Here is a 13,455-nt window from a genome sequence, read left to right as displayed (position 1 = left end):
CTCGTTGGAGCAAGCAGCCGGCTCGAGAAAAAATAGTGCTGTAGTGTGTCCAGAAAATAATTTCCCAGACGCCGAGCCCCTCAAGTCATGCTGCCGCCATCGCTCACTCCCCATTAAACCGCTTTCCCAGATAAAAACCTGGGGAGGAGTCCTCGACATCCATCACCATGTCTTTTTTTTTCGGTTCGTCTTCAGCTCAGACATCGGCAAAGATGGCGGATATCCAGATTCGCACGCCGGAAGAGGCAGGTACGTTGCAATAAGAAACTCACCACCCAAAAAACCACTGCCCACCAACCACGTTCCATGGTGGGATGGCGGGGCATTTCCGGCATCCCTCACTGCTGCTGCTGCTGCAGCAAGCCGAGCGCAGGTGTTTATGTCCATGCCGCCTCAGCAATACTGTCCACTTCTCCATGCCTCGAGTCCTATGACATTTGGGTGTACTTTAATTGAAGGTTGCATAAGCTAACAATATCTCTTTTGCACCCGTGTAGTTGCGAGAATCGCTTATCTTTCCAGCGATGTAATTGTCTCAGTCCAGCCTTCGTTGGCCCAGGACTCGGCCTTTTCCTCCCACCTTAAGCGCTACGCCGAACGCAAGGACTCGAGCCTGGTCGCAAAGGACCAGACTGCCGTCCCTGAGGTATGTCCTATTGCTGCCCTGATTATATGCCTCGAGAGAGACCCGGACTAACGGTTCTTCTGCGCCAGATCCAAGCCGTTAGGCACAACAACGATCCTCTCCTTTCCGTCTTTGCGCCGATTCGCTCCGGACGCATCGTCTCGGTTACCACGAGCTCCGAGATCCTCCTGGCATCCATTGCCCACCTTTACAAGCTCGCCAACTACCCCGTCGTGCTTCACGTCTCCCTCCAGCCCTCACAGTCGCCCGACTACTCCTCCATAACAGCGATTCGCAATTCAGGATGGACCTTCTTGCAGTCGGACTCCTTACAGGAGGCCCAAGACATGGCCATCACCGCACATGCTCTGGCCGTCCGGTCAGGAAAGGGTGTCATCCACTTCTTCGACTCGGGCGCCTGTGCCGATGATAAGCCTATTGCGACCGAAGACTCCGAATTCGTGCGACAGGTCCTGAACATCGATGATGTCCGCAGATACCAGGCCGCGCCGATTTTTGGCTCTGGCATCTATGCCGATGACGGACGAACTGCCGTCGCCTCTGAGCGGCGCGAGGCCCCCGCCAGCGGCGCCGCCAATGCCCTGTCAGACTCGACGGTATTGGACGCTGCCTCCAAGGCTACGTCTTCCGCAGTTTCAGAGAAGTCCAGCCAAGAGAGCGGCTCAACAGGCCCGCCCAGCGTCTCTACGGCGACTACCATTGAGGCCGAGGCGCCGATGGTCAGCTCAGAGGACATCTACAAGTACGTTACGGCTATCTGGGACCAGTTCAAGCAGGCAAACGGCCGTGAATACAGCCCATTCGAGTGGTCTGGTCCGTCTACTGCGGATAAGGCCATTTTCGTTTTCGGCTCCGATGCCGGCATCTTTGCCGAGGCCCTTGATTCTGCCAAGTCCACCGACGAGTACGCAAAGTCTGGTATGATCACAGCCAGACTATACCGGCCGTGGTTGGCATCCAAGCTCGTTGAGACGATCCCCAAGTCTGTTAAGCGAGTAGCCGTCATCGAGCAGATCTCCAGGAAGACGACCAAGTGGGGCCCTCTTCTGATCGATATTCTTACCTCGGTAAAGAGTGGTTTCGGCGGTGTTGAGCACGTTGTTGGCTACCAGCTGGGTTACATTACCCGTGATACCATTTCCCAGGCTCTTCGGGGCGTCTTCCAGAACCTTGTCTCGGAGAAGCCTCTCCAGAACCTCGAGGTCGGCCAGAGAGATATTCCCACATCCAACGCCACCCAATTGGAGCAGCCGAAGCTTGAGACTGCCTACACCAAAATCCTTAACCAACTGTTTGGAAACCGGGTCTACATGGCCAACGCCCTGAACTCCAAGACCGCTGGCGTCGCCTCGACGGTTGCGACAAGCCCCGAGTTCGGTTTCGGTTCTCTGCTGGCCCGAAAGGAGCACCGCCAGAGATTCGTGAAGGAGGCAAAGAACGCGGCTACTTCCAACGAATTCATCACCGAGGCGCCCAAGAACTGGCTAGCCAAGTGGGCTGCTGTGGCTGATGATGCACAGAAGGCCAGCGACGTCGCCGACGATGTCATCGCTCGCCTCGAAACCGATGGATCCCAAGTTTCTCGCGACCTCCTTTCCAGCAAGGGCCTCTTCCGCAAGGAGTCGCTCTGGCTCGTGGGTTCGGATGCCTGGTCTTACGATCTGGGTAACTCCGGTGTCCACCATGTCTTGGAGTCGGGTGAGAACGTCAACATGCTGATCATCGACTCGACCCCTTACTCCGAGAGAGCCGCTGCCGATGCCGAGAGGCGCAAGAAGGATATCGGCCTTTACGCCATGAACTTCGGCAATGCTTACGTGGCATCAACTGCTGTCTACAGCTCTTACACACAAGTCCTGCAGGCCATGCTCGAGGCTGATCAGTTCAACGGTCCCTCGATCGTTCTGGCTTATCTCCCCTACTTCGGCGAGGCAGACTCCGCTCTGACTGTCCTGCAAGAGACCAAGAAGGCAGTCGATGTTGGTTACTGGCCCCTTTACCGCTGGAACCCCAACAACGACGCCAAGGGAGAGTCCAACTTCTCTCTCGACTCGGAGCGCATCAAGAAGGAGCTGAAGCAGTTCCTTGACCGCGACAACCACCTTACCCAGCTGATGCGCCGGGAACCCACTTTCGCTGCTAGTCTGGCCCAGGACTTCGGTACCGAAGTGCGGGCGCAGCAGAAGCGAAAGGCCAAGGACGCATACGCCCAGTTATTGGAAGGTCTCTTCGGTGCACCTCTCACCATTCTCTTCGCCTCGGACAACGGAAACGCACAGGGACTGGCAAAGCGACTTGGCAACCGTGGCCGTGCGCGAGGCCTCAAAACCACCGTCATGGCTATGGAAGACTACCCCGTCGAGGATCTGTCTACAGAGGAGAACATCATCTTCATCACGGCTACTGCTGGACAGGGAGAGTTCCCTCAGAACGGCTTGGCGTTCTGGCATGCTGTGAAGGATAGCACCGATCTCGATCTGGCCAACGTCAACTACTCAGTCTTTGGTCTCGGTGACAAGCACTACTGGCCGCGAAAGCAGGACCGTGTCTACTACAACAAGCCTGCCAAGGATCTTGACCGCGTTCTCGGCAACTTCGGTGGCAAGCGTCTTGCTGAAATCGGCCTTGGTGACGACCAGGATCCCGATGGTTACCAGACTGGCTACTCGGAGTGGGAGCCCAAGGTCTGGTCGGCTCTGGGCGTTGCCAACGTCGATGGTCTCCCCGAGGAACCGCCACCGATCACCAACGAGGACATCAAGCTCGCTTCCAACTACCTTCGCGGAACCATTGTTGAGGGCCTGAACGACCCCACGACTGCTGCCATCTCCGCTTCTGATCAGCAGCTTACCAAGTTCCACGGTACTTACATGCAAGACGACCGTGACGTGAGAGACGAGCGCAAGGCTCAGGGTCTGGAGCCTGCTTACTCGTTCATGATTCGATGCAGACTGCCGGGTGGTGTTTCAACCGCCCAGCAGTGGGTTCAGATGGACGACATCAGCAATAGCCTGGGTAACGAGACGATGAAGCTTACTACCCGACAGACCTTCCAGTTCCACGGAGTTGTCAAGGGTAAGCTCAAGCCCGCTATGCAGGCCATCAACCGCGCGCTCATGACGACCATTGCCGCCTGCGGTGATGTCAACCGAAACGTCATGTGCAGCTCTCTCCCCACAGAGTCGAAGTACCACAGGCAAGTGTACGCCTGCTCTCAGAAAATCAGCGACCACCTGCTGCCTGCTACATCAGCTTACCACGAGATCTGGCTCACGGACGACAACAACGAGAAGAAGCAAATTGCTGGCGATGCTGTGCAGGACTTCGAGCCCCTCTACGGACCTACTTACCTGCCGCGAAAGTTCAAGATCACCATCGCTATCCCGCCTCACAACGACACGGATGTGTACGCCCACGATATCGGTTTGATTGCCATCAAGGGAGACGACGGCGAGCTTGTTGGTTTCAACCTGCTCGCTGGTGGTGGTATGGGTACCACTCACAACAACAAGAAGACCTACCCTCAAATCGGTCGCATGATGGGTTACGTCGCGGCCGACGAGGTCCACATTGCCTGCGAGAAGGTCATGCTGGTCCAGCGCGACCACGGTGATCGCAAGAACCGCAAGCACGCTCGTCTCAAGTACACCATTGACGACCTCGGCGTCGACGTTTTCCGCAGCAAGGTCGAGGCCATGTGGGGCAAGACCTTCGAGCCTGCGCGTCCCTTCCACTTCCAAAGCAACGTCGACACTTTCGGATGGCAGAAGGATGAGAATGGCCTCAACCACTTCACCTTCTTCATTGAGAACGGTCGTATCGAGAACACGGCCGACTTCCAGATGAAGACTGGTCTCCGTGAGATTGCCAAGGTCCACAAGGGCGAGTTCCGCTTAACTGGTAACCAGCATCTCATTCTCTCCAATGTGACGGACGAGGACCTGCCGGCGATGAAGGCGCTCATGAAGGAGTACAAGCTCGACAACTACCAGTTCTCTGGTCTCCGCCTCAGCTCTTCGGCTTGTGTTGCCTTCCCTACTTGCGGTCTGGCTATGGCTGAGAGTGAGCGATACCTGCCTGTCCTGATTTCCAAGCTTGAGGACTGCCTCGAGGAGAATGGTCTGCGTCAAGACTCCATTGTCATGCGTATGACTGGTTGCCCCAACGGTTGTGCCCGCCCCTGGCTTGCCGAGGTGGCCTTCGTCGGCAAGGCCTTCGGCGCCTACAACATGTACCTGGGTGGTGGCTACCACGGACAGCGCATCAACAAGCTGTACCGCTCCAGCATCAAAGAGGACGAGATCCTGGCCATCATGAAGCCTCTGCTGAAGCAGTACGCTACGGAGCGCCAGGAGGGCGAGAGGTTTGGTGACTTCTGCATTCGTGCTGGTGTCATCAAGGAGACTACGGATGGACAGAACTTCCACGCTGACGTAAGTTATTCTGCCCTCTGCTGATTGGTATCCCTTTTTGACGACCGTTTGACTAACGTTTTATGATGATACAGGTTGCCGAGGAAGAGTCTGATGAGGAATAGATGATGAGACGGAGGACGTTTGATGAAGATATGTGTTTGTCTTAAACCATCTTGATTTGTTGAGAAAAAAGAAATGCGGCATCTATGATATCAAGACCGGCGTTCGGGAGAGAGGGACATTACATCATACCTTAGCATAGGGAGATTCAGCATCTTGGTTTGCTTTTTGATAAAATCGTATATATACATTCTTTCACGTGGATTTCGCTTGCTGTCGTGTCATGGTTGATGGGATCACGACGTTTCAAACTGGCTCCCAGATCGTCTCTAGATATTCACAAGTTCCTGGGGTGTTCGACGGAGCCGATGTTCATACTGGGATATGGGGTATTGGTCAGTCTACAACACGTCAGTTGCGTAGACCTATGAGATTGGAACTTCACACATGGGTTGAATGGGGTATGGGCTTCTGAACTTGCAGGTCCTGGGTTGGGCATGAACACAGACTATCAGATCTGTACTTACTATGGGTGTCATCAATAGGATGCGTGGGAGGTCGTACCGCATCCGCACATCATTAATTACCAAGTCGATCAATTTAGCCACCAAGTCCATAAAAGCGAGGTAGTCACTGCCAAGACACTCCCTGCAACCCATAAACATTTTCAAAGTACTTGCCCAGAATAGGAAGTTCTTCAAACGCTGGTCGAGACGGAGAAAGTGAGCGTGGGGTTTACTTCTTAATCCTACCCGATGTAAGGGATGAGGAACAAAGACCCGTAAATATACAAATGCTGTTCGAGGAGGTTGTAAGAAATCCTCGAATTAATTGGACATGTCTATCCAGGATGGATCCGCGCCCAGTGACGAGGAGCATCTTGCTGTCCACGACTGCGCAGTCGAGATAGGTGCCACCAACTGGGATAGCGCCGATCAAGTAAAGTCGTTTGACAATATCCCTGGTTCTTCTCCCGGGATTGATAGCTGATCAGAATATAGGTTGCCACTTGTGTCTTCGTCCTCGCCTTTTTTGGGGCGGGTAACATTGCCTAACTCAGTGGCATCAAAGGCAGCCTCAAAAGTCGTCTTATGTGTCTCACCCGGCAAACCATCGATATTTTCCATTGCAACAACTTTTGGAGTTAATACCGCAAACCAGCCTGCGCTCGTTTTGATAGTCGGGCCAGTTGTCGCGGCATCGAGCGGGAAATGAACTTCCGGGTCTACCTTTCGAGGACAACCATCGCGGCGAGGAAGCGATTGATGACCAGGAGGCACAAGAATATAGCCTTGCACCAAGAAGGCCCTTCACGGTTACGATGCCCCCCAGAGTTCTCGGGGCCAGACGATACCCAGGTTAGAAAACCAGAATCCAGAGGAAATCATGCAAAGGTCTAACCCACCGTGAAGTAGTTGATACCGGAACGCACACATAACCATGACAACCAAACTTCCTGCGTATTGATCAGCCGTGCTCATCATTCATATATCCTATCCGCCAGGTAAAAGAAAAGATATGATTCTTACCAGTGATGGCCAGCTCATACATCTTGACCGCAACTTGTAAGAAGAGGTTGGCCTTGGTCGAGATATCAACCCTTGCTTCTGGTAGTCTGAAATGTTTAACAGGCAAAGTTAATCCACCTGAAGCACCCCGTTCTGAAGTGAAGCGCCCATTTTAGGCGCCCATGTACGTTAGAGGTTCAATTGAAGAGAATTCGACTGACCTTGAAGCCCTCAATATTGTGTCCCAACAACCAGAGGCTGTTTGCCGCGCAACACCAACATCGACTCGTTGGTGAATCTTGTCTTCTCTGACCTGGTTTATAGCCAGAATTTGGAGTTTTGCTCATGATAAACATACGAATCTACATAGTGTCACTGAGGTGTGCGTGCTCAGGCTGCGGGACAGGGCTGTTCCGGAATTTCACGAGATTCAGAACAGGGACAAAGGTAACAAAGATCTCGGCGCGCAATAAATCTAATTGCAACATTTGCGATATAAGCACGCAGAACACTAGCCGCCCCTGCTGGGTAATTGTAATGATGTGCTGGAAGCGGCTGTACTCAGTCCTGCTTTATTTGGTTTCGATACAAATGGAAGCGAGGATGAATGCAATTCGTCAAATGTTCATGGACAGCAACATATGTATCACTAGGTATGAGGTCTGGAGGATATATAAAACCCTTGTTGGATGAGGACAGAGGCCGATTGTCTGAATCCTGAGGCATATGAAAAGGAGCCGCCGCTTCAAATTGGCTTTTGCTAATGGCGAATCGAACATAGTCAAGATGTGTATCAGAGGTTGGTCAAACTCAATTGAAATTGCATTAGCATGCATTGAGGGCGAGAGGCAACTCCTAAGCTGCATGGTCGAATCTACCTAAGCTGACAGGCCTCCGAAAGGCCTGAGACATCCTCATGATTTGCAACAGCTATTGGATTGGGTTTCTAGTAAAACGGAGCCTAGGCACATCGATCAAACAAATTACCTTCCCAGTGAGAGAGAGAAGACGTATGAATATTATTCCTGATAATTCTGCCGACAGGTGTATCATTCTAGGATATTTGAATTACTATGATTGAACCAATTAGAAATTGGAGCCAGGATGGGAGTTGGACAGTTGCAACGATGCTGACTGCTCAGGCCCGTCGGGGCGTTTGGTTAAGCTTTGGGTCCTTGCATTCACCACCTGGGCAATCAAAACACGCTGCGTAAGAAACACAACAAAACACAGTCCATGCCTACCAAGTCAACATTGATTTCTGGATAAATCCCCTGCAATTGGTGTAGGTTCGCGGTCAAGTGAGTTACTGCATATAGGTCGGTGTACGTATATTGGAAATTGAAAGTTGGATGCTCTCGAGTCGCGCGATGAGGGGTTCAAGCTGGCCTCGTTGCAACTCGGAGGGATTGTACGTAAACATCAACCCCGCCTTGATCCCTCCGGGGCTGCACGCCTCACGAGCGACTGCCCATGCGACCCCTTGCTCGTAATAAGTATCGTAATATTCCGTGCGAGCCTCCAGGTAGACTCAACCAAGAGATTGCTGCCTGTTCTTTCAGCAATTGCTCGCCATGCTCCTGTCTCGGCTACGCTGCCGGGGGCGCTCTTTCTAGTTGCCAAATGAGCATGCGATCGCCTACGTAAAGGGGACTAGCAACTCCAATGCAGCCAGCCGACCGACTCCCCTGCGCCTGCAGCATGCAGGTTAGCATCAGCACTACCTGACTACTATTTGAGGGGTGGCACAGGAAACCTGTAAGGTGCGGGCGATTGCCATGGATTCCGGATCAGAACGGCACATCAAACGCTCCGGTCGGAATTGCGGTGAAATGGGGTGCATATAAACAGGTGCACATGCTTCTCAAACAACCCGACGTCCCCAGCCCTTGGACCTTCACTGGTTTTGCGCCCCTAGAATATTGGCACATCGTAGGGTTCGTCCGAAGATAGAAGCTGCAGACAGTCAGTCGTGTTGCCATTGTGTCAAGTCCCTGCCTACTTCCTACGGGCCAATAGTCGTCAATCGGTTCCTGCCAAAACCGGCTCGGCCATCGGTCGCCATGCAGAGCGTCTTGTCTCTGTCGTTGGCACTGTCTGCCCAAGTCAGTGCCATGACCATTCCGGCAGCGCCTTTTGCTGGCTCTCCCACTTCGGACATATACCCGCCCTCCGGCAGTAAGTCGCCCCCCGAACCAGATTGACATGACAACTGACACACTTTGCCCAGCTTCTGTCAATTCCAAGCTCTTCCCCCCTGAGTCCGTCGTGGGCTTTGCCGGCCCCACACCCACCGGTGCAGAGCCCGCCGCCGTGCAGACTGCGCCGATCTACCCCTACAATGAGGGCGATTCCTCCTCCTTCCCTCTGGTCGCGCCAAACGCCCACGGCTCGGGTGCTGACTCGACCTTCAACATGAAGAAGTCCTGGGGCAACCTTTCGCCGTGGTACTCGGTGCCCTCCGCCGACTACGGCCTACCGGGCGCCAGCCCTCTCATCCCTGACGGCTGCACCATCACCCAGCTTCACCTCCTCTACCGGCACGGCGCCCGCTACCCGACCAGCGACGCGGCCCCTGCCCGCTTCGCCGAGAAGATCGCCAACGCCACCAAGAAGGGGTTCGAGGTGTCGCACGACCTCAAGTTCCTGGCCGACTGGACCTACAAGCTCGGCGCCGAGCTCCTCACCCCGTTCGGCCGGAGCCAGGAGTTTCTCCTGGGCCTGGAGCACCGCCAGCTGTACGGCGAGCTGCTCAACAACTTCACCGCGCAGGGCACCCTCCCCGTCTTCCGCACCGAGTCCCAGGACCGCATGGTCAAGACGGCCATCAACTTCGCCGCCGGCTTTTTCGGCGTGCCCGAGTACCTGGACGAGGTTAACATCGAGATCCTGGTCGAGGCGCCCCGCGTTAACAACTCCGGCGCTCCGTACGAGGTGTGCCCCAATGCGGCGGTGAAGTCTAGAGGCGATATCGGGTCGACCGTGGCGGCCAAGTTTGCCAGGGACGCGTTCAATGCGACACTGGCACGACTCAACTCGCAGATCACTGGACTGAAATTTGACGCCACCGATGCTATATCAATGCTGCAGCTCTGTTCGTACGAGACTGTTGCTCTCGGTTACTCCTCTTTCTGTGGCCTGTTCAGCGAGGAAGATTTCCTGAACTATGAATACTACTATGACCTGGTTAGTATTCCGTCCCTTCTCCAGCTTCTTATGACTAACGTAGCCCTTCGTCAGGAATACTATTACAACAACGGCCCTGGCTCCCCCGTGTCAGCTGCCCAAGGCAAAAGCTACTTGCAAGAATACGTCGCCCGGTTCACGCACGAGTACCCAAAGCCATATTCGGCCCTAAACGAGACGTTCGATAACTCGTCAACCTACTTCCCGCTGAACCAGTCCATATACGCCGACGCGACCCACGAGGTGGTGGTCCTGGACACGCTTACGGCCTTCAACCTGTCGGCGCTATTCAAAGGCCCGCCGCTCAGCCTCAACCAGAACGAGCGCCGCAGCTCCTTCTCCACCAGCAAGGTCATTCCTTTTGGAACCCACTTCACCACGCAGGTGCTTGAGTGTCCGTCTTACAAGCCCACCAAGCAGATTCGGTTCATGGTGTACGTTTTTATTCGGCCCTCCCCCCAACGTCTAATACCTCTGAGAATAGCTACTGACAAGTGCGTTTCTTTTTTCTTTCAAAACAGCAACGATGCCGTCCTGCCACTCAATGAATCGTACTCCGGGTGCGAGGCGAATTGCCACGGGCTCTGCTCGTTTGATAACGTGGTCCAAGTGCTGCAGAAGCGGATCGAGGAGATTGATTTCAACTACGATTGCTACGCAGACTACAAGGCCGAGGCGGGCGTGGATTACAATGGCAGAGCTCCTCTCAAGTAGGTCATGAAGGTCTGACAGTTGCAGTACCCAAGCCAGTTGTTTAGAAATAATGATGCCTAATGATGCAAGCGATTGATGAACGCCTTCACATATGTCGTAAATTTCCAGCAGTGTGGCTCATGCATAATCAGGCAGATAAATGGAGCGAAAGCAGACCTTCAAGAGACTGTACTGTCTAAGTTATGAGAGTGCGTATCAAAGTTCGGAAACCACTTCGTCGGGAGTAGTCGAAGCAGCCCAGTTCGTAAGCCTCGCAGTCTCGATTGTCCATCTTCTAACAGGCCTGAGAAGTGGTGAGCAACAGCACATGGCGCTCACGAGTCTATGCGGATCAACACCTGCTGTGGATTTTCAGCTCTTTTTCAGAGGCACGGGTATGGCGTAGGAGTCGTTCCAATCCCAGCACCTTCGACGGGTTCAACTATCATGATATCCGGTTCAACGTCAACTTTATTTGTATCCATCCAGACCCAGTAGAAAGCCAGTTCTCAACGTTGAGCAAGTTGTTCGCACTTTCATGGAAGCCCGCTTTTCTCGGGTCATCGTCTTTTTACCAGTCATTTTCGGGCCTGCTAGATATTGGGTAAATATGAGGCGTCATCTACCCGTCGTCATTTGATACTGGCGTCGCGTTTCGTAGAACAAACAAGTTGCCTCGAAATTCAATGAACGTAAACACTTCAGCAAGCGATGCATTGATTTAATCTTGGAATCACCAGCCAAGTGGAAATGGAAAGGATGACGACCAAATAAATAGGCGTTGCTGTCCTAACTACTCCATGGCCATCACGGGAAAGTAATCATCGTGACATCGCGACACTCCCATCACCTCATGATGTCATTGGCGTCTTCGCAAGTAGCTGGATTCAAAATGGCATCTACAGACCGTCACGATGCTGGAAACAAACCAATTCATCAACATCAATAATGCATGAGTAAGAATACCAAATCGGATCATGAGCTTCACTAATCGTCGACAACACGAGGTGCGCAGAAAAAAGCGAAAAGGATCGTCAGGGTCAAAAGGTACATCTAAGCAGCTTGCTGTAATTGAAGGTATTGTGAAACATATCGGATGGAGAGGATGACATGTCATGCAAAAACTACGAAGTTGTGATTCAGTGGCGTCAGGCGAGGCAGTTGGGCGGGGTCCAACACCAAAAGATCATCGTGAAAAAATATCGTGACTTGCAAATGAAAGAAAACAAGCAGACAGATGTGAAGCTACGTTGGAATCATCGGCGGCATCCAAGCCAAGTGGATGATTGGCGTCAGTTTTCGCGGCAGTGGCAATTCAACGCCAAAAAAATACATCGTTAATCATATTGAAACTTACAGGTGAAAAACTCCAAGTAAACAAGATATCCTGATCATCAACAGCATTGGAAGCATTGGGAACATCTGTTTAGCAAAGTCAGTTCCAGCCAGAAGGTGGTGCTTCAACTCCAAAAATACATCACGAAAGAAACATTATGACTTGCAAATGCAAAGCCAAAACATTAAAAACATCTGTGGAAGTTGTCGCGACTTACAGGTGAAATACCTCAACTAAAAAGGATGTCATGATCATCAACGTCATGGGAAGCATTGGGAACATCTGTCTGAGCAAAGTCAGTTGCAGTCAGATGGTTGGGCTTCAACTCCAAAAACACATCGTGAAAAAGCATCATGACTTACAAGTGAGAGGCCAAAACACCAAACAAATATCTTCTTCTTCATACCCCTGCACGAAGCAGAGAATACAATGAAAAAATGGTTTGCCAAAAGGCGAGAAGAGTCAGAGACTCGAAGTTCCAAAAATTAGTTATACAAGCAGACCCGAAGGACATGCTTGAGTGGTTGCCCTCGAGGGCGCCTCACTGCCGGATCACTGCCACTGTTGTCGATGTTCTCGATCGCCACTCAGTATCGCCGCTGAGGTGTCGTGCCCACCATCCTCCAAGCCCCACCAAGTTCCACCACCACCCTGCTGTTGGGGACTGCTCTTTCGCCATACCTGTCGCTCATTCATATCCCAGGCCTCCATCGGGTCGGGGGTGTGAGGGCTTGTTGTCGTCGAGCTGTCGTCCGGCTTGTCGTCGGGTCGGACAGTGTGCAGTGGGCAAGTGAGGTTGTCGTCGAGCCGGTGGGTTGTCGTCGAGCCGGTTGCCGATTGCCATTGAAGTTGGATATCAAAGCAAGTTGGGTATGAAGGAAAAAGGAAGGAAAGGAATTGGAATTTCTGGGAGGAGAAGGGGGAATTTATACCTTTCCAGTGGGGCCCGATCAGTACCTACTGATCTGCTTGGACCAGTCCATCCCCAATCGGGTACTGCAAAATGCCAGGCAAAACGCGCTGGAATCGATTATTCCATTGTAGCTATCCTGGGTACCGCCTAATTCTCTAATATCTGATTGGCTGGAATTGGTTTGATCGGGTGTGGGCCCCACTCTGTTACCATTATTCTACGGTTGGGTGCCTCAGAAATGCCTTATCTTTTTCCTGGCAGCCCGATCCAAGGCCTGTGATTGGTTATTGAGAATGCTGCTGCCTTGAGTCACCCAATTAGGGTTTATTTTACTGATCTGCCACTTGATCTGATGGTGGTGCGTATCATACTGTAGGCTGTTGTGATATGGCAGCAACTGCCGGATGTCAAGCTGAGGGTTGCACGTGACTTGTGGAACCCGTATACGCCCAGCTCACACCCACCTCACTCAACCACTTGCACTTTGGGCATGACTACGCTTGAGAGGAGTTTGGTTGGTGATGCAATTGCAATTTCTTGTGCTCAATGATGATTGTAAACTCCCCTGTGATCTACTGGTGCCTGGCTTTGGGTGTACTGTTCCCCCAGCTGTCTTCTGGATTATTGGTGCCAAGAGCTCGCCGTTTCCAATCCCCACACAGCCCGATGGCCCTGAGAAGCTTGTTGACCGTTGAACC

At 52.7% G+C, this 13,455-nt stretch overlaps 2 protein-coding genes across 2 annotated transcripts; both read left to right on the top strand.

Annotated features, from left to right (window-relative positions):
- Positions 1 to 167: 167 nt before the first annotated feature.
- Positions 168 to 5,183, top strand: PG985_003765 (uncharacterized protein; the record flags this gene model as incomplete). The annotated part of the gene is made up of 5 exons (XM_066823534.1): positions 168 to 249; positions 360 to 443; positions 498 to 646; positions 715 to 5,079; positions 5,154 to 5,183. The coding sequence occupies 5 exons, from the start codon at positions 168 to 170 to the stop codon at positions 5,181 to 5,183; spliced, it is 4,710 nt and encodes a 1,569-aa protein (XP_066686694.1).
- Positions 5,184 to 8,692: 3,509 nt separating this feature from the next.
- Positions 8,693 to 10,529, top strand: PG985_003764 (histidine phosphatase superfamily; the record flags this gene model as incomplete). Its single annotated transcript, XM_066823533.1, has 3 exons — positions 8,693 to 8,807; positions 8,860 to 10,249; positions 10,337 to 10,529. The coding sequence occupies 3 exons, from the start codon at positions 8,693 to 8,695 to the stop codon at positions 10,527 to 10,529; spliced, it is 1,698 nt and encodes a 565-aa protein (XP_066686693.1).
- Positions 10,530 to 13,455: the final 2,926 nt, after the last annotated feature.

This window comes from Apiospora marii (genome assembly GCF_038362585.1).
Source record: "Apiospora marii strain CBS 49790 chromosome Unknown utg000003l_segment0_segment0, whole genome shotgun sequence".
Classification (NCBI taxonomy): Eukaryota; Fungi; Ascomycota; class Sordariomycetes; order Amphisphaeriales; family Apiosporaceae; genus Apiospora; species Apiospora marii.
The sequence above is the reverse complement of the archived record's forward strand: the minus strand, read 5'-3'. Positions and strand labels throughout refer to the sequence as shown.